Here is a 24,563-nt window from a genome sequence, read left to right on the forward strand (position 1 = left end):
ATAACTTTGCCTTTATTCAGGATGTTATCACCATTGACAAATGCCCAGAATTCAATGGCTCCAACACAAAGATGTGTCGAGAGCAAGGTCTTTAACACTTATTTCAAACATCAGAATGGTCACTTTAGATGGTTACCATGGCAACAGAAAATCGTAACTCATCAAACCTATTTTATCCAATACGTTGTGGTCATTAGCATACAACAACAACAGGCATTTTAAGGCCATTTTCCCCACTAGAGTGGGAGTTAGTCTTGCGGTCCCCATGACAATCTTCTCCATTTTGCCCTATTTTCTGCATCTCCCCTTGTTAACCCCCTTGCCCGCATTTCTTCTTCGACCATCTTTAGCGAAGTCTTTCTTGGTCTTCCCTGTCCTCTTACTTCCTTCTACATTCATTTCCATCACTCTTCTCAACCAGTCACTTTCATCCTTCCTCAACACATGACCAAACCATCTCAACCTGTTCCTCTTCACAGCATCAATCACAGGCTCCATTCCCATCATCTTTCGCAATTCATCATTTGCCTTCCTCTCTCTGTGTGTCGGCTTAGCGGTTAGGGTGCAGGCTTGGGATCCTAGGATCCTGGGTTCGAATCCCGGTCGATCGCTGAATTAACGCCAGGGGGGTTGACTCAGCCTGTCATCCTTCCGAGGTCGGCAAATTGAGTACCAGCTTGCTGGGATGAATGATCCTGGTGTGTACCCCGGTTTAGAATAGGTACACCGTATCCCTGCGCATCGTAAGAGCGTGACCAAGGGTTGGCGTCAGGAAGGGCATCCGGCCATAAAAACATTGCCTCAAACAGGGAACCATGATTGTCATGGGGCCCGCAAGGCTAACCCCCGCTCTAGCGGGGAAAATGGCCTTAAAACGATCATTCATTCATTCATTCTCTCAATGATACTCCACACATCCACCGAACCATTCGCATTTCCAGCCTTCGTTGCTGCTCTACGTTCATTACCCATGTCTTGCTCCCATAAATCATAACACTTCTCACACATGCAGCATGCACCTTTCCCTTCAGCTTCAACGACACCCCCCTCCTCGTCAGCATGCCAATCAGTTCCCGAAACTTCTTCCATGCACATCTCACTCTAGCAACCGTTACCGAGTCTGATCCACCTCCTCCATTCAGCATGTCTCCTCGGTAACAAAATGTTTTCACACCTTCCAGCTTCACGCCGTCTCCAAGATCCAACTCAACATTTCCTCCATCTGCAGCTCCCTCTGTGCACACCTTACACTTGAATGTAGATGCCACACTGGTTAATGACCCTCTCAAACCACTACATTTTTGATGAACCCACTTAGCGCACATTGTACATTGAATGGAGTTCACTCCGACACCCTTCCTGCAGCACAGGGCCACTTCCCAGTTCTTTCCACCTCACCACATGCTTTACCACTTGCCATCACCTTCGTCTTTCTGATATTCACCTTCAGACCTTTTGTCTCCATACATTCCTTCCACTTGTTCATCTTCTCTTTCAGTCCATCCATACTTTCTGCAATCAACACCAGATCATCCGCATACAACAACTTCCACGGTAAACCCTCCTTTACGTTCCGAGCCAGCACCTCCATCACAGCTACAAATAGTAGTGGACTTAGTACCGACCCCTGATGCACACCCACCTTCACCTCAAACTCACGACTGTTCCCGTCCTTCGTCCTTACAGCTGTGCGCGCTCTTTTGTACATTGCCATCACTACTCTGATCAACCATTCCTCCACTCCTAACTTCCTCAATGCCCATGTGGCTACTTCACGTGGAACCCTATCGAATGTGAAGTAGTGACATGGGTATTGAGGAAGTTAGGAGTGGAGGAATGGCATATTTATGGAAATATTTAATGGAAATCATTCGCATATACCTAGGACATAAAAACAATGCTCTAATAAACATTTTCTTGAAATTTATGGCAGTTTTGCCATTTTTACCACCTTTTACTGACTTAATGGTAGCCATATTGCTAGTTACTATAGCAACGGTACATCCAATACTTCTCAAACCCTTTCTATCGACATTATTGGACCCCAAAACATATATCTTGGCCAAAAAATAATTTGTCTGTGGCAGAAAACATTGAAATAATAGGAATTTTCGAATTTTAGTCCTTCGCGGCAGCCATCTTGGACACCATCTTGAATATTTCAAATTGCTCAAGGGTGACAGGTCCACACCACCCTAGATCTCATTATATACACCCCAAAGATGAATAATCAGCAGAGAAAAAAAACTATATCAGAGAATTAGGGGTCACTCCCCTTGGCTGCTGGACTAACAGAGTTAAGCAGCCTTCTTTACATGTTGGAGGAGTGGGCCGGGTTGTTCCACAGGTAATGTGAGACAGTTCCAGAGATGGGAGAAAAAGGCTACAAGGCATGCAGATGTGTGTGGAGGGTGAATTTGTAAAGGTTGATGAGAAGATCATCGAATGAATACCTGGTCTTGGAACGACTGGGTAGAAGAGGAGGGTTTAGGGAGGTGATGAGGGCCAAAGAGGCAGAGCCTGTGAAAAACGAGAGCCTGCTAGCGATTACGCTAAAGTTGTGAGAGAGTGTGTCGTGGTAATCTGGGGAGGTGAATGTCATTGCCAGTCTGTGAAGAAGCAGGTGAACAGTCAAATAACCCTGGGAGTCAAAATTAAGCCACAGATGCACAGCATCTGGTTGAAAGTTAAAACTGCCATCTTCCCAATGGAAGGTCATGAAGGCTGAAGTGACAGATTTCCATGAAGTATGATGCCGCCAAAGGCAAAAAGGCCAAAAGTGGCATTGATCCCAGGAAGGCTGTCCGCCCACCACCGTCCATGTCATTGGCATGATGTCAGCTCTGTCTAATGAGGAACATAACTGGCAACAGAGCTCTTTGCTTGGCAAGAGGGAAATCAGACAGTAATGATTCCATTTTATAAAATAGGTCATACTTTAAACATTTTTGTTTCTGTTGGCCTGTTTAGTCCTCTTATGGTGTTGAGATCCAAGGTTCTAATCCCATATTCAGTTTTGATGCCTTTAATGTCTCCTGATTCCTCATTAATGTTTAAGAACGCTGGTGGTTCCCAATGTCATTATCCTGCGTGTTCAAACAACTGCAAGTTCTTTCATGAGCCTTGGACGGGATGAGAAGTGCTGATGCAAAATAAAATGGCATGGATATGGGACAGTAAGAAGTGATAAAGGTTTGACAGTTTGAAGGCTTTGGAAGACTATTTTTTTTGGAAGAAATAAAAGATTTAATTGAAACGCTGGACTGCAGAACCACAGACTTGTCAAAGGAGGCAGAACAATACCCAGAAAAGAGATGGTAAAGAGATGAAGGTCACCATCAAGTCTGTGCAATGGAAAACTTTTATTTCCACTTTATGGCTACAAAAGTCAACAATTCCTTCAGGTTTATAAGTCTGAGCATTGCTTCGTGAGTCCCAAGATAACTTGTGCACAGCAGCAATATGTAATGTAAGTGCCTGCTACAAAGTCTTATTTTCGATGAAATAACACATGCACACAGAAACACACACTCTCTCTCTCTCTCTCCACTCACACACTCTCTCTCTCTCTCTCTCTCTCCACTCACACACACTCTCTCTCTCTCTCTCTCTCTCTCCACTCACACACACTCTCTCTCTCCACACTCACGCACTCTCTCTCTCCACACACTCTCTCTCTCTCTCCCCTCACACACACTCTCTCTCTCCACTCACACACTCTCTCTCTCCACACTCACACACTCTCTCTCTCTCCACACTCACACACTCTCTCTCTCTCCACACTCACACACTCTCTCTCTCTCCACACTCACACACTCTCTCTCTCCACACTCACACACTCTCTCTCTCAACACTCACACACTCTCTCTCTCCACACTCACACACTCTCTCTCTCCACACTCACACACTCTCTCTCTCCACACTCACACACTCTCTCTCTCTCTCCACACTCACACACTCTCTCTCTCTCCACACTCACACACTCTCTCTCTCTCTCCACACTCACACTCACACACTCTCTCTCTCCACACTCACACTCACACACTCTCTCTCTCTCTCTCCACACTCACACTCACACACTCTCTCTCTCTCTCCACACTCACACTCACACACTCTCTCTCTCTCCACACTCACACTCACACACTCTCTCTCTCCACACTCACACACTCTCTCTCTCTCCACACTCACACACTCTCTCTCTCCACACTCACACACTCTCTCTCTCCACACTCACACTCACACACTCTCTCACTCACACTCACACTTTCACTCTCTCTCACACACTCACACACACTTTCACATACACACACACTTACACACACTCACACTCACACTCACACTCTCTCACAAACACATGCACTCTCATACACACACTCTCACTCTCACACACACACACACGCTCACACACACACACACACACACACACACACACACACACACACACACACACACACACACTCACATATACACACACAGACACACACACATATACACAAACACGTACAAACACAGACACATGCTTAGATACACATACATATACACACACATATACACACACATATACACACACACACACACACACACACACACACACACACTCACATGCACACACACACACACACACACACACACACACACACACTCACACTCTCTCACAAACACATGCACTCTCATACACACACTCTCACACACACACACACGCTCACACACACACACACACACACACACACACACACACACACACACACACACAAGCCTGTGGGGCTATCCACCTGTGGGGATAAGCCTGTGGGGTGTATGTGGGGCTGTGGGGCTATGTGTGTGTGGGGTATTGTTCAATCCAGTGTTCAACAATCTGTATTGTTTGGTGCTATGGTTGCTTTCTAAACAACAGAGACGTTTAATTCAGTTAGCATGAAAAATACCATATTTTCTTATGGTATACTGGAAATATTCAGCACTCAAACGGGCACTGCGAGCTCTTGGGTAGAAAAGATGGATAATAACATTATGCTTCACTCGCCCGTCAGGTCATCAGCTTACAAATGCAACATGTTTTGTGAAAATGTGATCCAGTGATCAGTTCGATCTCTTTAAAGGGATTTAACTGGAGGTTAATGCAATGAATGATTTCTGCCTTGATTTCTTGTAACATTGCTGGCTGGTCTTCAAACGCATTGCAAGCAGTGCATGCTTTTTTTTTTTTTTTGTTTCTTTGTTTGTTTTATTCTCTAGTGACCAAAGGCTCCTTGGGAAGGTAGTTCACATATTACATGTTCACATATTACACGAGGAAACTGTAGACAAATGGAAACAAAAAATGTGATTTGAACTTGCGATTCCAGCACCATGCTCAGATGGAAACGCCAGACAGGCTGATCTTGTGTTCAACCCTTTGTGATTGTGTTTTCCCTCTGAATAATGTTTAGTTCTTGTGGTTATGAAGGAATCCTCAGATACTATTTTTGGCCAATTAGGTATGTGCTTTGTTTTGTTTATGATATTGCAGAAAGTAATTTTGTTTTTAGACTTTGCTATATTTGTAACATGATGGTTTGTTCTCTTCTCTTTCCTCAGGGTGGAATATCTTCAAGGTAAGCTTTTTTCATTGTTATTTTAAAGTTTTGTTCTTATTTATAAACGATCCGAAGTATGCGCCAATGTTGAACTGACATACATTTCCGGTGTAAACTTCGGCTGGAAAACATGCTGTTGATGTTCAGGCCTTCTTTTGGGCCCTGTTCTTAAGTCTATTTGTATGGCTTCGGGTAGGTCCAATTGGCCAGGCATCCTGGGGTACGGGGTGTAAGTAGATGGGCAGGGAAACCAGCCGAATGGTGTTGGTTTCATGGGCCCTTTGCTTCAAAGCCCAAATCTCCATCCTTGCGCAACTACCATGTTGTTTTTTTTATACCCCCGCACACTAATACCGTTGCTTTGTGCCGCAATCAATTATTCTATCTACTTAAGACATATTGTACTCGTGTGAAGCTGCGGGTACATTATGTCCTTTGACATTTAGTAGCATTGCTTACTAGTTGCTACGTTACCTTTATAGTGCTGTGACGGGCTGCTAACGCTCAAAGCAAATTTGACCATCCTTTCTCCAAACTTTTCATTTCAAATTCTTCCTTGTTTACCTGTTATCACTGGTTGATCATGATATGGTAGACCTTATACAGATGTGGTTAAAGAGCAGATGTTAAACTCCATATATCCCCCTTCACCTTTCCTTTACATCTCCATTGACCCAAAGTCGATGGATAACTTGGAATAGAAATTGGAAAAAGTGGAAAAGGGATACTGCAGAAATTTGAGGTTGGGGCTCCTAAAAATGTTTTAAAATATTACACTTGTTGAAGCCGGAGATTTGAATGGATGATTGGAGAAATGAAACTTTCCTCCCAAATGTGTAACTTTCGTGAAGGCCAAGAGTGATTGCTTCGTGGTTACATCCTGCCATGTACTAATCCACGCCGTGCATACCTGCTTCATGTGCTGTTACTTTAAACTGCAACCTGCTTTCTTCTTCCTTGTGTTGAAACATTGCAGCTCATCATGTATTTAAGCAGATTAAAGAGAATTTTAAAACTTAGAGATATAATCTATGGTATCAGGTTATCGCTGAGATGAATGCCTCTGTGTCATGAATGTACAATGAGTACTTTTTTGTACAGGTACAACACTGCGAATACAAGTACAGGCTTCTCAGACAACTACAGAGATCGGTACGCAAAACGTATGGGCCGCATTGAAAGCCAGAACAGTGAGCTAAGTCGCAGAACTGCTTCAACTGGCCGCCTGGGCGATAGGGGCGATTCCAAGTACAACAAGGTTGGTAAACATGTTCCAGCTTCGACTGCTGTGATTTAATCCTGTGATTTCGTTTTGTTTGCTGACACATTGCTGTCGCATTTCTCCACTTCAATTTCTTATATCGCCCCCTGCCCTCCTTTCCCATTTTCTTGTTCAAGTCTGCTGCTTCTAGCATCATTATCTGAAACTCCGGTTATTTGGCCGAATGAAATGACACAAAATTGCATTGTCCATGATTCAAGATATGGCCATTACTCAACCAGCATAGACTCCGGCTCTTCTGGCGTTTGCTTCAGCTCAGGCCTTCAAAGATAAGAAGAGTGACATGCTTTTAACTTTTCTTCCAGAGAGATGGATGTCTTAACCTATTTTGTCAAACTGATTGTTTCAACAGAAACAACAGAAACAACACAAACAACAGAAACAACAGAAACCCTGTTGGCTAACCCCCGCTCTAGCAGGGAAAATGGCCTTAAAATGCATGTTGTTGTTGTTGTTGTTGTTGTTGATTGTTTCAACAGAATCCAAATTACAATTTGAACAATGCATTATCAAATTTCAGGTACAATAAGATACTACCTAATCAGGCTGAAAGAATTTTGGAGGGCTAGGCTAAACCGTCATATCTTGTATTTCAGCAGGTCAGCCCAGGCATTTGATATGCCAAGAAGTGGTACTGGCTCTGCCAAAGAGGACAGCTAATTGATGACCAGAACATCCCAAATTGACCAAGATGGTATTGGCTCTGCCAAAGAGGACAGCTAATTGATGACCAGAACATCCCAAATTGACCAAGATGGTACTAGCTCTGCCAAGAGGACAGCTAAATTGATGACCAGAACATCGCAAATTGACCAAGATGGTACTGGCTCTGCCAAGAAGACAGCTAATTGATGACCAGATCATCCCAAACTGAACAAGATGGTACTAGCTCTGCCAGGAGGACAGCTAAATTGATGACCAGAACATCGCAAATTGACCAAGATGGTACTGGCTCTGCCAAGAAGACAGCTAATTGATGACCAGATCATCCCAAACTGACCAAGATGGTACTAGCTCTGCCAGGAGGACAGCTAATTGATGACCAGAACATCCCAAACTGACTAAGATGGTACTAGCTCTGCCAGGAGGACAGCTAATTGATGACCAGAACATCGCAAATTGACCAAGATGGTAATGGCTCTGCCAGGAGGACAGCTAATTGATGACCAGAACATCCCAAATTGACCAAGATGGTACTAGCTCTGCCAGGAGGACAGCTAATTGATGACCAGAACATCGCAAATTGACCAAGATGGTAATGGCTCTGCCAGGAGGACAGCTAATTGATGACCAGAACATCCCAAACTGACTAAGATGGTACTAGCTCTGCCAGGAGGACAGCTAATTGATGACCAGAACATCGCAAATTGACCAAGATGGTACTGGCTCTGCCAGGAGGACAGCTAATTGATGACCACAACATCGCAAATTGACCAAGATGGTACTAGCCCTGCCAGGAGGACAGCTAATTGTTGACCAGAACATCCCAAACTGACTAAGATGGTACTAGCTCTGCCAGGAGGACAGCTAATTGATGACCAGAACATCCCAAACTGACTAAGATGGTACTAGCTCTGCCAGGAGGACAGCTAACTGATGACCAGAACATCCCAAACTGAACAAGATGGTACTAGCTCTGCCAGGAGGACAGCTAACTGATGACCAGAACATCACAAATTGACCAAGATGGTACTAGCTCTGCCAGGAGGACAGCTAATTGATGACCAGAACATCGCAAATTGACCAAGATGGTACTGGCTCTGCCAGGAGGACAGCTAATTGATGACCACAACATCGCAAATTGACCAAGATAGTACTAGCCCTGCCAGGAGGACAGCTAATTGTTGACCAGAACATCCCAAACTGACTAAGATGGTACTAGCTCTGCCAGGAGGACAGCTAATTGATGACCAGAACATCCCAAACTGACTAAGATGGTACTAGCTCTGCCAGGAGGACAGCTAACTGATGACCAGAACATCCCAAACTGAACAAGATGGTACTAGCTCTGCCAGGAGGACAGCTAACTGATGACCAGAACATCCCAAACTGAACAAGATGGTACTAGCTCTGCCAGGAGGACAGCTAATTGCTGACCAGAACATCCCAAACTGAACAAGATGGTACTAGCTCTGCCAGGAGGACAGCAATTCAGAAGCGGATCCAGCTAGGTAGTTCGATGTGGGATCAATGGAAGGGGGGGGGGGGGGGGGGAGGGGAGTCTTAGTGGTGTAGATGATGCAGAGAAGGAGATTAGAAGTGTTTTGTGTGCAGGAGACCAGATGGAAAGGGGAAAGGGTGAGGGGATTTGTCAGAGGGTACAAACTGTTGCATGTTGGAGGGGATGGAAGGAGTAATGGCATGGGAATAATCGTATCAGAAGAGATCAGTGAGCAGGTGGTAAGATGGGAGGGATGGATAATTTAAGGCATGGTTGGTAATACAAAGGCAAATGGTGTGTGTTGTTGATATATGGGCCACAAACTGGAAGGACTGAGACAGAGAAGCAGGAGTTCAGGGACACACTGGAGAGGGTGATTGGAATGGTTGAGCTGGAGTTGATGCTGTGCATTGTGGGGGACCTTTACACATATCTGGGAGTAGCAGAACCAGAGGAAGAAGAATGTGTTGGTAAACTTAGTTGCAAACGAGGAATAGAGATGGCCGTGAGCTTGTGGGGCTGGTTGCGAGGAATGGCATGGCCATAGCTGGTCAATTTTTTTTTTTAAGCGGGGCAGTCGCAAAATTAATTCCAGTAGTGGAAATTATAGACAGGAGATGGATTCATTGGTATGGAGGAAGCAACGATTGTGGTGGTGACGGGGGAGCATGTCACCATCCAGCACAAGCCTGTGGTCTTTGTTGTATGTATGAAGAAAAAGAGCAGGGATCGGAAGATGATAAGGTAGGGGAAGTGCAGGGACAATGTCGCCATAGATTACAAGGAGAGGATGAGGGCCAAGCATGAGGAACTTGGCGAAGAAGCCAAAGGTTTGGAGAAGGAGTGAAAGAAGTACAGAGGCATTTAGGGAACTCACAGAAGTTTTGTGTGGAAGGATGTCAGAAAAAGGTGCATCATCTAGGAATATAAATCAGGTATGGTGGACAGAGGAAGTAACGAAGCAGTTGGTGAAAAGTAGGTAGTTTGGAAGAGGTTAGAGAGGATCGAGGATAGTGGGGGACAAAAAGATACAGGTTTCCACACCTGTATGGGCAAAATAAGAAAGCAGCAAGGAGAGCTGTGGATAAGGCGAGCACCGAGGGCGAAGCAGTGGTGAGCTGGAGCTTCCGTGTCATGTAGAGAGGAAAGTGGAATTGGTGGAGATCACAAAAGAGCAGGTGTGGACAGCATTAAAGATGATTAAGAAGGGAAGATCACCAGACATTGATGAGGTACATACATTGATGCTAATTACAGCAGGAAAAGTCTGAGTCATTTGGATGAGAAGACTGTTTGATGTATGTATGAGAGAGGGTTTGATTCTGTGTCTCTATGGAAGAGGAAGGGCGATGTTCAACATCCGGGGCAGTGGAGGCATTACTCTCCTAAGTCATGTAATGAAGGTACTGGGGATAAGGAAGTGTGGATATGGAGATCGGAGAAGAGTGGATGGGATGTTCATGTTGAGCCAGCTGGTGGAAAAGTGGTTGGAGGTTTGGAAGAGGGTTGGGGTGGGGAGGGGAGGGGCGTGGGTGATATAAGGTGAAATGGCATTGGAATTTGTGGACCTGGAGAAGGCCAATGATGACACTGTCTTGAAAGAGACAGTGACAGTGACACTGAGATGGATGGGAGTGCCAAAAGTAGATGTTAGGTTGGTGGAAGGGATGTACAAGGGAACAAAGGGAAGAGTCTTGGTTGGTTGGTCCTAGGATGTCGGAGGCGTTCAAAGTGAACATCTGTTTGAGGCAGGGAAGCACTCTCAGCCTACTCATGTTGATTATGGTGATGGAGCTGTTAAGCAGGAAGGTAAGCATGAAAGGTATTCTGGGGAGGAGGATGTATGTGGACGATCTGGCTGTTGTGGCAGAGAGTAAGCCAGAGATGCAGGAGGTACTGCAGGAGTGGAAGGAGACATTCGGGAAGCATGGACTGAAATCAGTATGAACAAGACTGAAGTGATGTGGGTAAGCAACAGAGAAAACAAGCATTCTGAGTATTGCGCTGCAATACATGTCCCCTACCGGTAGTCTGTCGTCCAGAAAACTTTTGGGGAAATTACTAAAGTTCAAAGTGCCATAACTTTGTCAAAAATGATCGAAACGTCGTGAAGTTCGAACTTGATCTGTAACTTATCATGAGGAAGCCATGTACCAAGTTTGAAATCATTAGCATTAAGAGTGTAGAAAAAAAGTCCCGGAAAACTGTTCTTTGCGTGACGGACGGACGGACGGACTGACAGACAGACAGACAGACAGACGGACAGACGGAGGGACGGAGTGCAAACCTATAGTCCCCTCCGGTGTACACCGGTAGGGGACTGAAAATGAATGATCGTTTTAAGGCCATTTTTCCCCGCTAGAGCGGGGGTTGGCCTTGTGGGCCCCATGACAACCATGGTGCCCTGTTTGAGGCAATGTTTTTATGGCCGGATGCCCTTCCTGACGCCAACCCTTGGTCACGCTCTTACGATGTGCAAGGATACAGTGTGCCTATTCATTCATTATTGTGGTACACCGGTAGGGGACTAATAAATGAATATCAGGTTAGAGGGGGGAGAGAGAGATCAGACAGGCAGATAGGTCTGAGTATCTGTGGGGGGAACAGTGAACGGGGATGATAGGTCAGAGACAGAGGTTCGGAGGATGGTACGCACAGGTGTGAATGTGTGGAGGGAATGATGGCAGAAAACAGATATCAATGAAATTGGAAGGGAAAGTTCTGGTGTCTTGTGTAACGCCGATCTACCATTACGGTCTGGAGACGGTGGCACTGACAGACAACAGAGGTTGCAGGTCTGTGAGAACAATTGGGTCAGGAGTGTAAAGGGTGAATAGGAGGATGGATCAACTGAGGGAGCAGATTGGTGTGCAGATGAGCTTTGGTAGGGAGATTGCTAAAAAGCTGGCTGAGTGGGCTGGACACAAAAAACCGAGGTAAAGAAATAATGAATGATTAAATACTCAGGAATTGACAAGTTTAAGCCCGTCATTCATTCATTCGTTTGCAGCTCGTGGCTACTGGTTTGTATCATTGGGAGTGCAGCTGTGCGGCCGATGCAGTGCCCCTTGTAGGTTAGAATAAAATGTGTTGGTTTTGCCGGTGATTAACCTGCTTCCTCTTTATGAAAGACACTGTGGGATGCTGGTGTACTGGTACTCCAGCTTAATGTACATCTGAGGAACGGCGCACACATTGATTGCATTGGTCCAGTACGTGAAACACCAGGATAAGTCACCATTTCATCATTCAAACCTCAGCCTGACTGCTCAAATCTGAGTACGCATACGAGTAAGCTATGCTCGTGGCTTTAAACCTGATAGTTAATCAAAATGGCAGCCTCCCCTTCCCTCCCTCCCCTCCCCCCCCCCCCCCCCAACCCCAACCCCAACCCTCCATTTGGCTTATTGAGCTGGTTTCAAACAAAGCCTCAACTGGGTTTTCTTCACCAGCTCGATATAAATCGATTGAGCCTCTTGGCTCTGCCAATTGAGCAACTAAATGCAGCTTATGGTGCATTTGTCTTACACAAAATGGACCACTTAAAATATATACACCTATTTTCTTTTTCCTTCAGTTTATAATTGGTCATTGTAGCAAGCAGCAGAGACAACAATACCAGCAACTTCATTTTTCTTTTATTCTTCTTGTATTCAAACTTTAGTTTCCAAAATGGTGACTCAGGCATGTCCAATTTTCTTTTTCTTTGTGACATACCAGAATGAATGAATGAATGATCGTTTTTTTAAGGCCATTTTCCCCGCTAGAGCAGGGGTTAGCCTTGCGGGCCCCATGACAATCATGGTTCCCTGTCTGAGGCAATGTTTTTATGGCCGGATGCCCTTCCTGACGCCAACCCTTGGTCACGCTCTTACGATGCGCAGGGATACAGTGTGCCTATTCTAAATCGTGGTACACACCGTGATCATTCATCCCAGCAAGGCTGGTACTCAATTTGCCGACCTCGGAAGGATGACAGGCTGAGTCAACCCCCCTGGCGTTAATTCAGCGATCGAGCGGGATTCGAACCCAGGATCCTAGGATCCCAAGCCGGCACCCTAACCGCTAAGCCAACACCAGGCTTTGTGACATACCAGAATAAGTCATTTTTATTTTTCCAATTGTGTGAATGAATGAAGCCAACATTTTTTAATGGTACTGATAATTAACAGGAATACATTCCAGAAGTGATGAAGATGTAGTCAATTCTTATAGATTACCTGTTGATGTTCTAGTACATATATGTACACCATGCGCAGCTTTCAAATACACATGGGGTCAGGGTAGCACCATATTCCTCATCTATATAAATAATATCTGGTCTCTCAACTTTCTCACCACTTCACACCTGGTCATCAAGCTTTGCAGGTATAACTAGATCGGCACTCGGTACAGAGCATACCTCCGCCAGGTGAACAGTTTACGTTTTGTATCCCAGAGTAGACCAGAAAATCACAATACAGAATCACATTTATTCAATATCATCCGTCTACAACTTGCGGGGAAAAATGGCCTCTAAAGGTGGTTTTTTTTTTTTAAAATATCGTTTTTGGCCCGATCTCCTAATGGTGAAGAATCACGTAAAAAATATTCTACTAGCCGTTTCCGGATCTTCACCAAAATTGAATAGATTCTTGCTTGTCACACACACAATCTGTCCACCAAGTTTTGTCCAAATCCGTCCACAACTTTTTGAGATATCCTGCTATGTAGAGTTTTTGCCCTATCTCCCAATGGTGAAGAATCACTTTAAAATTCTAGTAGCCGGATCCGAATCCGGATCTACACCAAGATCTAATCATTTCATCCTTGGCACATACACTACCTCTCTGCAAAATTTCGTCTGAATCCGTCCACAACTTTTTGAGATATCTTGTTCACAAACAAATGGACAAACAGACAGACAGACAGTGGTGAAAACATAACCTCCATCCACCTTTGGTGGCAGAGGTAATAAGTCTTACAGTTCTGCCCATGGCATCAAAATGTACTTTCCTACTCCTTTTATTCCTTTTTATCCCAGGCTTAGGTAGACTTTTATGAAAACGTTAACCATACAGAATGACGTCATCACATTCCACTGTGAGATTATTCAAGCCTAATTATCATGTGATGGTTGTTGTTGTTGTTCTTGGTTATATTGCTATTCTGCCTGTCCTATCAAATACCACTCCATCCCATCACTCATCCTTGATGAGTAAATCCGCTAGATGCAAATATAACTAGAACAATGTGACTGTGTCGCCAATATGCCTCCGCATAGTCCCACAACGGGTGGATGCCCTCGTTATGTCCTAAAAATAAACAAGTTTGATTTAAATCCCTTCAGCTGTTTTCAAGTATCACATTTTCACCAGCCATGACAGGTTTCACATCGATAGGTGAAGCAGTTTCAGAGAAGGGATTTTTAAAAATATACATTTTTGGCTGGTGTACCGCTTCACCTATGATGTCATCATTATCATGCTTTTGTTTCCCATTGGGAGTACTTGACAATGTGCCAAGTTTAAAATTTTTCCATTCAGCGGTTTCCGAGAAATAATTTTTTAATTATTTTGCTTTTAATCGAAGATGGCTGCCATACCACGTGACCTATGGTGTCACAATTATCAAAAACATTCTGCATGGGTGTCACTCCTACCCTGAAAGTTTCGTCTCAATCTGACATATGGTTGCTGAGAAAAACGAGGTTTAGCCCGTACGGACGGATGGACTGACAACCCGAAAACATAATCCCTCCGGCGTTTACGTCGGCGGAGGCATAAAAATAATGCATCTCACAAGATAAATACATTTGATTTATGAAGTAAAGCAATTTTTTATTGGATTTTGCAAAAGTTCTTCCTTGGTCATTTCGAAAATACTGCAATCAAGGTCGTCTGTACGGAAAAATGATTATTAATGTGAAGTAACTTCTTTTTTGTAAAGTGAAGTAACTAATAAGAAAAACCGACTTCTTTCCTGGAAGTCCTAGCAGTGTCCATGTGTTTTATACCTCTCCCACAACCCCTCCCCCCCCTCCCCATGCCTCCTCCCCCCAAGCCCTCTCCCTCCCACAGATCTCCTGATGTCCCTGTTCTCTACTGTTGTACTTGTGTGCTTCCTTCTCTTTCCCCATCTTGTCTCCCGCTCCCTTTATGAAATGTTTTATGTGTCCGTTTGTTTTTTTGTGATTAATGTTAGCTCTTACACGAGCCTCGATCTTGTATTCAAAAAAATAACTTTGGTTTAATCCCAGATCCAAAGGGAACAAAGTCGCGAAAATATTAAATGTTCCAGTATAATCTGATTATCGAGCCTCGTGAATTTGTTGAAGGGCGGTTATCCTCGCTGTAGAAAAAAAATACAGTCTGAATAAAAAGAGGGATTTAAAGTTTTTGATCCATATGCCAGGTTTATAATTACATTATCATAGTAATTTGAGTACAAGCCACTCACATTATTATCAAAGTAATGAAATAATATCAAAGGATGTCAAAAATCAGTTTTGTTTTTTCTTCTTCAAAAGATGCTTGCAAAATTCATTGTTTAAAGAAAAGTGCCACATCAAACTCAAATTGAATTCAAATGGTCCTTAATGTCACGGCTTTGGTAATGCTATTGTGCAAAAAAAAAAAATTGAGTCGAAGATTTTGATGATTTCCTCATGCCTTTTGTGAAATGTTTGAGAGCATGTTCCTCTTCCCCTCCAGAGCACAAGTCCCGTCGTCCTCGTGTGTTTTGTTTAGGGGGCCGTACTTACGAACCTGACCGTACATCACCAATAATTCCCAAAAAACAAGCAAACACACTTCTTTTTTTATTACCTTTGTCTCCATCTTAAAACCAAAAATGCATTTTTGCAAAAGTTTCATTTTCATAACACTTTTAAGAACACATCATCCTGTGAGTGTTTAAATCATGATTTATGAAAAGCTTCTCAAATACTGGAGAATTCATCACTCGATTATTGAACTAGTTTACTTCACTTTGAGTTTAAATGTAAAAAAATTTTTTTTTAATTTCATGAAGTGAGATTTCAAAGATATGTACAGTGGCCTGCAAAAGTATTCACCCCTTACCATTAATGCCACATTTAGATGAATTTCAAATTATGTAGAAACAAGTTTTCCAAATGAACGTTTTTGTTCACACCTGAAGAGATCAAACTAAACACTGTTATAGTCGAAGCAGGTTACATGTTAGGAGGAATACCTGCAAAAAACATGCACAAATCAAAATTCACCGGTTGCAAAAGTATTCAGCCCCTTAGGGCAGTACTTGGTGGAAGCACCATTTGCAGCAACAAGCGTTACGCCTAGGTCCCCCGTCGGGGAAGTGATGTGAGTTGACAAAGTGGAACACGCAGAAAACATGCTATGATATGATATTTCGCTCACAACGGTCAGACATACATGGAGGCGGCCATCTTGGATTTTGACGTGGCGACCCAATTTTCAATAGCGTTCTTCCTTATGCCTAGATACACCCACACACCAGAAGGTACTTCGCTTATTTTTCAAGATATTTCGCTCACAAGGTTCAGACATATATATGGTGGCGGCCGTCCTGGATTTTGACGTGGCGACCCACTTTACAATAGCGGTCTTCCTTATGCCGAGATACACCCACACACCAAATTAGAAGTTGGTACTTCGCTTATCTTTCAAGATATTCTTCTCACAAGATTCAGACATACATGACGGCGGCCATCTTGGATTTTGACGTGGCGACCCAATTTTAAACAGCGTTCTTCCGTGTGCCTAGATACACCCACACACCAGATTAGAAGTTGGTACTTCGCTTATTTTTCGAGATATTTCGCTCACAAGGTTCAGACATATATATGGTGGCGGCCATCTTGGATTTTGACGTGGCGACGCAATTTTCAATAGCGTTCTTCCTTATGGCGAAATACACCCACACACCAAATTAGAAGTTAGTACTTCGCTTATTTTTCAAGATATTCATCTCACAAGGTTCGGACATACATGGCGGCGGCCATCTTGGATTTTGACATGGCGACCCAATTTTCAATAGCGTTCTTCCTTATGCCTAGATACACCCACACACCAGATTAGAAGTTGGTACTTCGCTTATTTTTCAAGATATTTTGCTCACAAGGTTCAGACATATATATGGTGGCGGCCATCTTGGATTTTGACGTGGCGACCCAATTTTCAAAAGCGTTCTTCCTTATGCCTAGATACTCCCACACACCAGATTAGAAGTTGGTACTTCGCTTATTTTTCAAGATATGCAGGTTACAATGTTCAGACATACATATGGCATCAGACATACATGGCGGCGGCCATCTTGAATTTTGACGTGGCGACCCAATTTTAAACAGCGTTCTTGCTTGTGCCTAGATACACCCGCACACCAGATTAGAAGTTGGTACTTCACTTATTTTTCAAGATATTTCGCTCACAAGGTTCAGACATATATATATGGTGGCGGCCATCTTGGATTTTGACGTGGCGACCCAATTTTCAATAGCGTTCTTCCTTATGCCGAGATACACCCACACACCAAATTAGAAGTTGGTACTTTGCTTATTTTTCAAGATATTCATCTCACAAGTTTCAGACATACATGGCGGCGGCCATCTTGGCTTTTGACATGGCGACCCGATTTTAAACAGCGTTCTTCCTTGTGTCTAGATACACCCACACACCAGATTAGAAGTTGGTACTTCGCTTATTTTTCAAGATATGCAGGTTACAAGGTTCAGACATATATATGGTGGCGGCCGTCCTGGATTTTGACGTGGCGACCCACTTTACAATAGCGGTCTTCCTTATGCCGAGATACACCCACACACCAAATTAGAAGTTGGTACTTCGCTTATCTTTCAAGATATTCTTCTCACAAGATTCAGACATACATGGCGGCGGCCATCTTGGATTTTGACGTGGCGACCCAATTTTAAACAGCATTCTTCCGTGTGCCTAGATACACCCACACACCAGATTAGAAGTTGGTACTTCGCTTATTTTTCGAGATATTTCGCTCACAAGGTTCAGACATATATATGGTGGCGGCCATCTTGGATTTTGACGTGGCGACGCAATTTTCAATAGCGTTCTTCCTTATGGCGAGATACACCCACACACCAAATTAGAAGTTAGTACTTCGCTTATTTTTCAAGATATTCATCTCACAAGGTTCGGACATACATGGCGGCGGCCATCTTGGATTTTGACATGGCGACCCAATTTTCAATAGCGTTCTTCCTTATGCCTAGATACACGCACACACCAGATTAGAAGTTGGTACTTCGCTTATTTTTCAAGATATTTTGCTCACAAGGTTCAGACATATATATGGTGGCGGCCATCTTGGCTTTTGACGTGGCGACCCAATTTTCAATAGCGTTCGTCCTTATGCCGAGATAAACCCACACACCAGATTATAAGTTGGTACTTCACTTATTTTTCAAGATATTCATCTCACAAGGTTCAGACATACATGGCGGCGGCCATCTTGGATTTTGACGTGGCGACCCAATTTTCAAAAGCGTTCTTCCTTATGCCTAGATACACCCACACACCAGATTAGAAGTTGGTACTTCGCTTATTTTTCAAGATATGCAGGTTACAATGTTCAGACATACATGGCATCAGACATACATGGCGGCGGCCATCTTGAATTTTGACGTGGCGACCCAATTTTAAACAGCGTTCTTGCTTGTGCCTAGATACACCCGCACACCAGATTAGAAGTTGGTACTTCACTTATTTTTCCAAGATATTTCGCTCACAAGGTTCAGACATATATATGGTGGCGGCCATCTTGGATTTTGACGTGGCGACCAAATTTTCAATAGCGTTCTTCCTTATGCCGAGATACACCCACACACCAAATTAGAAGTTGGTACTTTGCTTATTTTTCAAGATATTCATCTCACAAGTTTCAGACATACATGGCGGCGGCCATCTTGGCTTTTGACGTGGCGACCCGATTTTAAACAGCGTTCTTCCTTGTGTCTAGATACACCCACACACCAGATTAGAAGTTGGTACTTCGCTTATTTTTCAAGATATGCAGGTTACAAGGTTCAGACATATATATGGTGGCGGCCGTCCTGGATTTTGACGTGGCGACCCACTTTACAATAGCGGTCTTCCTTAATGCCGAGATACACCCACACACCAAATTAGAAGTTGGTACTTCGCTTATCTTTCAAGATATTCTTCTCACAAGATTCAGACATACATGGCGGCGGCCATCTTGGATTTTGACGTGGCGACCCAATTTTAAACAGCATTCTTCCGTGTGCCTAGATACACCCACACACCAGATTAGAAGTTGGTACTTCGCTTATTTTTCGAGATATTTCGCTCACAAGGTTCAGACATATATATGGTGGCGGCCATCTTGGCTTTTGACGTGGCGACCCAATTTTCAATAGCGTTCGTCCTTATGCCGAGATACACCCACACACCAGATTAGAAGTTGGTACTTCACTTATTTTTCAAGATATTCATCTCACAAGGTTCAGACATACATGGCGGCGGCCATCTTGGATTTTGACGTGGCGACCCAATTTTCAAAAGTGTTCTTCCTTATGCCTAGATACACCCACACACCAGATTAGAAGTTGGTACTTCGCTTATTTTTCAAGATATGCAGGTTACAATGTTCAGACATACATGGCATCAGACATACATGGCGGCGGCCATCTTGAATTTTGACGTGGCGACCCAATTTTAAACAGCGTTCTTGCTTGTGCCTAGATACACCCGCACACCAGATTAGAAGTTGGTACTTCACTTATTTTTCAAGATATTTCGCTCACAAGGTTCAGACATATATATGGTGGCGGCCATCTTGGATTTTGACGTGGCGACCCAATTTTCAATAGCGTTCTTCCTTATGCCGAGATACACCCACACACCAAATTAGAAGTTAGTACTTTGCTTATTTTTCAAGATATTCATCTCACAAGTTTCAGACATACATGGCGGCGGCCATCTTGGCTTTTGACGTGGCGACCCGATTTTAAACAGCGTTCTTCCTTGTGTCTAGATACACCCACACACCAGATTAGAAGTTGGTACTTCGCTTATTTTTCAAGATATGCAGGTTACAAGGTTCAGACATACATGGCATCAGACATACATGGCGGCGGCCATCTTGGATTTTGACGTGGGTTGCACCCACACACCAAATTCGAATGCGGTCCTTCGCTTACGCACGCACGCACGCCCGCATGCATGCACGCCCGCACGCACACACGCACGGACGGACGGACGGACACACGGACCGAGGGGAAAGCCATAGTCCCCCTTTCGCTCCGCTGAGCGACGGGGGACAATAACTGCTACGAGTCTTTTTGGGTAGATCTCTACCAGCTTTGCAGTGAGATGGTGAAATCTTTGCCCATTCTTCAGCTGAAAATTGCTCTAGTTCTGCCAAGTTTGATGAGGATCGTTGATGGACTGAAATCTTCAAGTGTTTTCATAAATATTCAATTGGGTTCAAGTCAGGACTTTGACTGGGCCACTCAAGAACATTTATTGTTCCCCATCGCACCGCGGAGTGAAAGGGGGACTATGGTTTTCCCCTCCGTCCGTGTGTCCGTCCGTCCGTCTGTGCTTGCGTGCGGGTGTGCGAGCGTGCGTGCGTACATGCGTAAGCGAAGGACGGCATTCGAATTTGGTGTGTGGGTGCAACCCACGTCAAAATCCAAGATGGCCGCCGCCATGTATGTCTGAACCTTGTGAGAGGAATATCTTGAAAAATAAGCCAAGTACCAACTTCTAATCTGATGTGTGGGTGTATCTAGGCATAAGGAAGAACCCTGTTGAAAATTGGGTCGCCACGTCAAAATCCAAGATGGCCACCGCCATGTATGTCTGAACCTTGTGAGCTGAATATCTTGAAACATAAGCGAAGTCCTAACGTCTGATCTGGTGTGTGGGTGTATCTACGCATAAAGAAGAAGGCTTTTGAAAATTGGGTCACAACGTCAAAATCCAAGATGGCCGCCGCAATGTATGTCAAACTTGTGAGCGGAATATCTTGAAAAATAAGTGAAGTACCAACTTCTAATCTGGTGTGTGGGTGTATGTAGGCATAAGGAAGAACGCTATTGAAAATTGGGTCGCCACGTGAAAATCCAAGATGGCCGCCTTGCGTCTTCCACTTTGTCAACTCGCATCACTTCACCGACGGGGGACCTAGGCGTAACGCTTGTTTCCTTTTTATTCAACCATTCCAGTGTGGCTTTAGCTTTGTGCTTCATTTCATTATCCTGCTGAAATGAGAACCTCTTGCTGAGTTTTAGATTCATGACTGACTCAAGCAGCTTTTCATCAAGGATTCTCCTGTACTTTGCACCATTCATTATCCCTTCACCATCCATTGTCCAATCTGACAAGCTTGCTAGTCCCTGTTGATGAAAATCAGCACTATAACATGATGCCCACCATGCTTGAAAGTGGTGATTATGTTGACTGGGTGATGTGCCATGTTAAGCTTGTGCCAGACGTAATGCTTTGAATTTAGACCAAAAGGTTCAGTTTTTGTCTTGTCTAACCACAAAACTTTTCTCCACATTCCTGCAGTATCATTAAGATGCTTTTCACAAACTCCATAGGAGCTTTTAGATGCATATTTTTCAGTAATGGCTTCTTTCTTGCCACCTGTTCTTACAGACCAGCTTTGTGATCAAAGGATCCAGATATTGTTGATTGATGAACACTGACCCCATCTTAGACATAGAGCCTTGCAGATCTTTCAAAGTCATTGTTGGATTTACAGTGACATCTGAACCAGTTTCCTGCTTTCCCGGCTACCCGGATTTGGATGGGGACCTGATCTGGGTAGATCTGGGTGATATGATATGTCTTCCTCTTCTTAATGATGGTTTTCACCCTACTCAAAGGGATAATGAGTGACTTTGAAATCTTCTTATAACCCTCACCTGAATGGTGCTTCTCCACCGCTTTGTGTCTGACATCTTTGGAAAACTCAGTGGTCTTCATGTTTGCCTTGTTGGTGACCAGGTGATTGCACCTTAAAACTCAAAAAAGTGGGGGAGCTTAATTTTTCGAAGTTAAACCACTGATTGCATACAGTTGATTATTTATTTTGTAACCTATGACATAACAGTTGATTATAATTATAAATTTATTTATTTAACATACACGATGACATTTATTTTGTAACCTTTCAAACAAATAATTTGCTCCTGACGTGATTTAGGGTTCATTAGCCAAAGGGTTTGAATGGTTATGTAACCAAGAATCATCTGATTTTCTCTGTTAATCTGACTTATTCACATTTTATCTGCATTTTTTTTAGCTTTATCAATTTGAAGTAATTTGTGAAGACTATATGTTATATTTGATTTGAAAGCACCATGAAATAAGCTCAGGTGGCATCAAAATGTGAAAACATTGGACGGGGTGAATACTTTTGCAGGACACTGTATATTTGTGGTGACAGTGGAGAATAAAAGCATATGATTAGTGATATGCCTCCAGTTAGGTAATTGACAAGGAATGAGGAAGTGTTTGTGGACACTTTACTCTATTGAAGAAGTTGCTGAAGGGAATTGCCTACAAAGATCGTTCTGTGTGTCTTTTCAATTTTTTTTAACTTCCCTTTACCCCTGTCAGGTGCAAGATGATGCTGTTGAGGAAAAGGTTAAGTTGCACAAAAAGCTTCAGGAAACGCAGCAGCAACTTTCAGAGACAGTTGGAGAGAATGAAAAGCTGCGCAAGAAATTACAGGATACACAACTGCAGCTTGCCGAAGCAAAGGTGCAGCTTGAACGGGTCACTCAGGTGGGTCGTGAACCGTGTGCCCACTCGGTGTTCCAGTGAGCATTTGCATACTTTAGTTGTTTAGCGTTTGGTATAATTCCCACTGGTATATTAAGTGCAATTTGAAAATTACCATTCCAGAACGACTCTGGCACCAAAGTCATTGCATTTGTACATTTTTAACACTTGCTGTCCTGCCACACAGAGGCAAGAACGCTTTGCAGACCGCACGTCTCTCTTGGAAGCTGAGAAGAGGGTAAGGCCAAATATGGCAGCTCAAACGATTGCCATTGTCTTTACCATGGGTCAACAATGGCCGTTGGTTAAAAAAAACAAACTTGTATCATGCATTTTCCATTTTATATCCATGATTTGTGTTTCCAAGTAACGCATAAAATTATAAATGCAGCTCGGTGAAATGGAGTCTTAGGTGTTTTGGACAAACTGTTCTGGGATGTGATCACCTGGTTGTTTTGTAGGCCAACCTTTTAGTTGATGTCTGTTGTGATTTGCTTCAGGAGAAGCGAGCACTGGAGAGGAAGGTGTCTGAGATGGAAGAGGAACTGAAGGTTGGTCTTATATTGTCTCAAGTGGTCACGGCATAGATGCATTATATATATATATATGCATACTATACATAGTCACATGAAAAAGTAAGTACACCCCATGTAAAGTTTTGACTTTTTCAACATATTTCAACATACAGCTATTTGATCTTCATTTCAACAATATTGACAGATAAAAGTGAAATAATATAACAAATATCATGAAACATTTCCATTTGGTAGTCCATTGTATAATTTAAATAAACATAAATGCAAATTTCGCATGTGGAAAAAGTAAGTACACCCTTGGCTCTAATAAGTGGTATTGCCCCCTTTGGCAGAAACAACCTCAAGTAGGCGTTTCTTATAACTGTCTGCCACTCTCTGACATCGACTGGGAGAAATTTTTTCCCACTCCTCCATGCAGAATTCTTTCAGCTGTGTGATGTTTGAGGGGTTTCTTGCATGCACAGCTCGTTTCAAATCCCCCCACAACATCTCGATGGGATTTAGATTCGGGCTTTGACTTGGCCATTCCAGAACCCTCCATTTCTTTTTTTTCAGCCATTCCTTGGTGGATTTACTGGTATGTTTAGGGTCATTGTCATGTTGCAAGGTCCACCTTCGGTTGAGCTTCAACTTTTCGACAGATGGCCTCACATTATCCTCAAGCACCCTCTGGTACAATGAAGAATTCATAGTGGATTCTATGATGGTGAGCTGCCCAGGCCCTGATGCAGCAAAGCTGCCCCAAACCATAATATTTCCACCACCATGCTTTACAGTTGGTATCAGCTTCTTGTGGTCAAATGCTGTCTTTAGTTTTTGCCAAACATGTCTTCTGGTACTGTGGCCAAATAGCTCTACCTTTCACTCACCTGTCCAGAGCACATTGTTCCAGAAGTGCTGGTCTTTGCCTCGGTGTTCATTGGCAAACTTTAGTCTTGCCCTGATGTTCTTTCTGGACAGCAACGGTTTCCTCCTGGCACACCTCCCATGTAGATCAAATTTGTGCAGCCTCTTTCTAATGGTAGACTCGTGCACTTCGACATCAACAGTGGCAACAGCTACCTGTAGGTCCCGTGATGACATTCTGGGGGTTCTTAGAGACTTCTTTCAGCATCTTGTGGTCTGCTCTCGGGCTGAACTTTATGGGGCGGCCTGTTCTGAACAAGTTGGCAGTTGTTTGGAATCTTCTCCACGTGTCGATGGTCTTCCGGACACTCGAATAATTGATTTCAAATT

At 43.6% G+C, this 24,563-nt stretch overlaps 1 protein-coding gene across 12 annotated transcripts in view; it reads left to right on the forward strand.

The window, feature by feature from the left end:
• LOC137423266 (protein phosphatase 1 regulatory subunit 12A) overlaps window positions 1-24,563 on the forward strand; it is a 356,467-nt gene that overhangs the window by 324,080 nt on the left and 7,824 nt on the right. For all 12 annotated transcript variants that reach the window (XM_078774432.1, XM_078774435.1, XM_078774439.1 and 9 more), the window contains 5 exons: window positions 5,578-5,594; window positions 6,678-6,834; window positions 22,627-22,794; window positions 22,979-23,029; window positions 23,292-23,342. In XM_078774432.1, the coding sequence (XP_078630558.1) occupies window positions 5,578-5,594; window positions 6,678-6,834; window positions 22,627-22,794; window positions 22,979-23,029; window positions 23,292-23,342 (444 nt within the window). The remainder of the gene's footprint in view (window positions 1-5,577; window positions 5,595-6,677; window positions 6,835-22,626; window positions 22,795-22,978; window positions 23,030-23,291; window positions 23,343-24,563) is intronic.

Source organism: Myxine glutinosa, chromosome 3 (genome assembly GCF_964187855.1).
Source record: "Myxine glutinosa chromosome 3, kmMyxGlut1.1, whole genome shotgun sequence".
NCBI lineage: Eukaryota > Metazoa > Chordata > Myxini > Myxiniformes > Myxinidae > Myxine > Myxine glutinosa.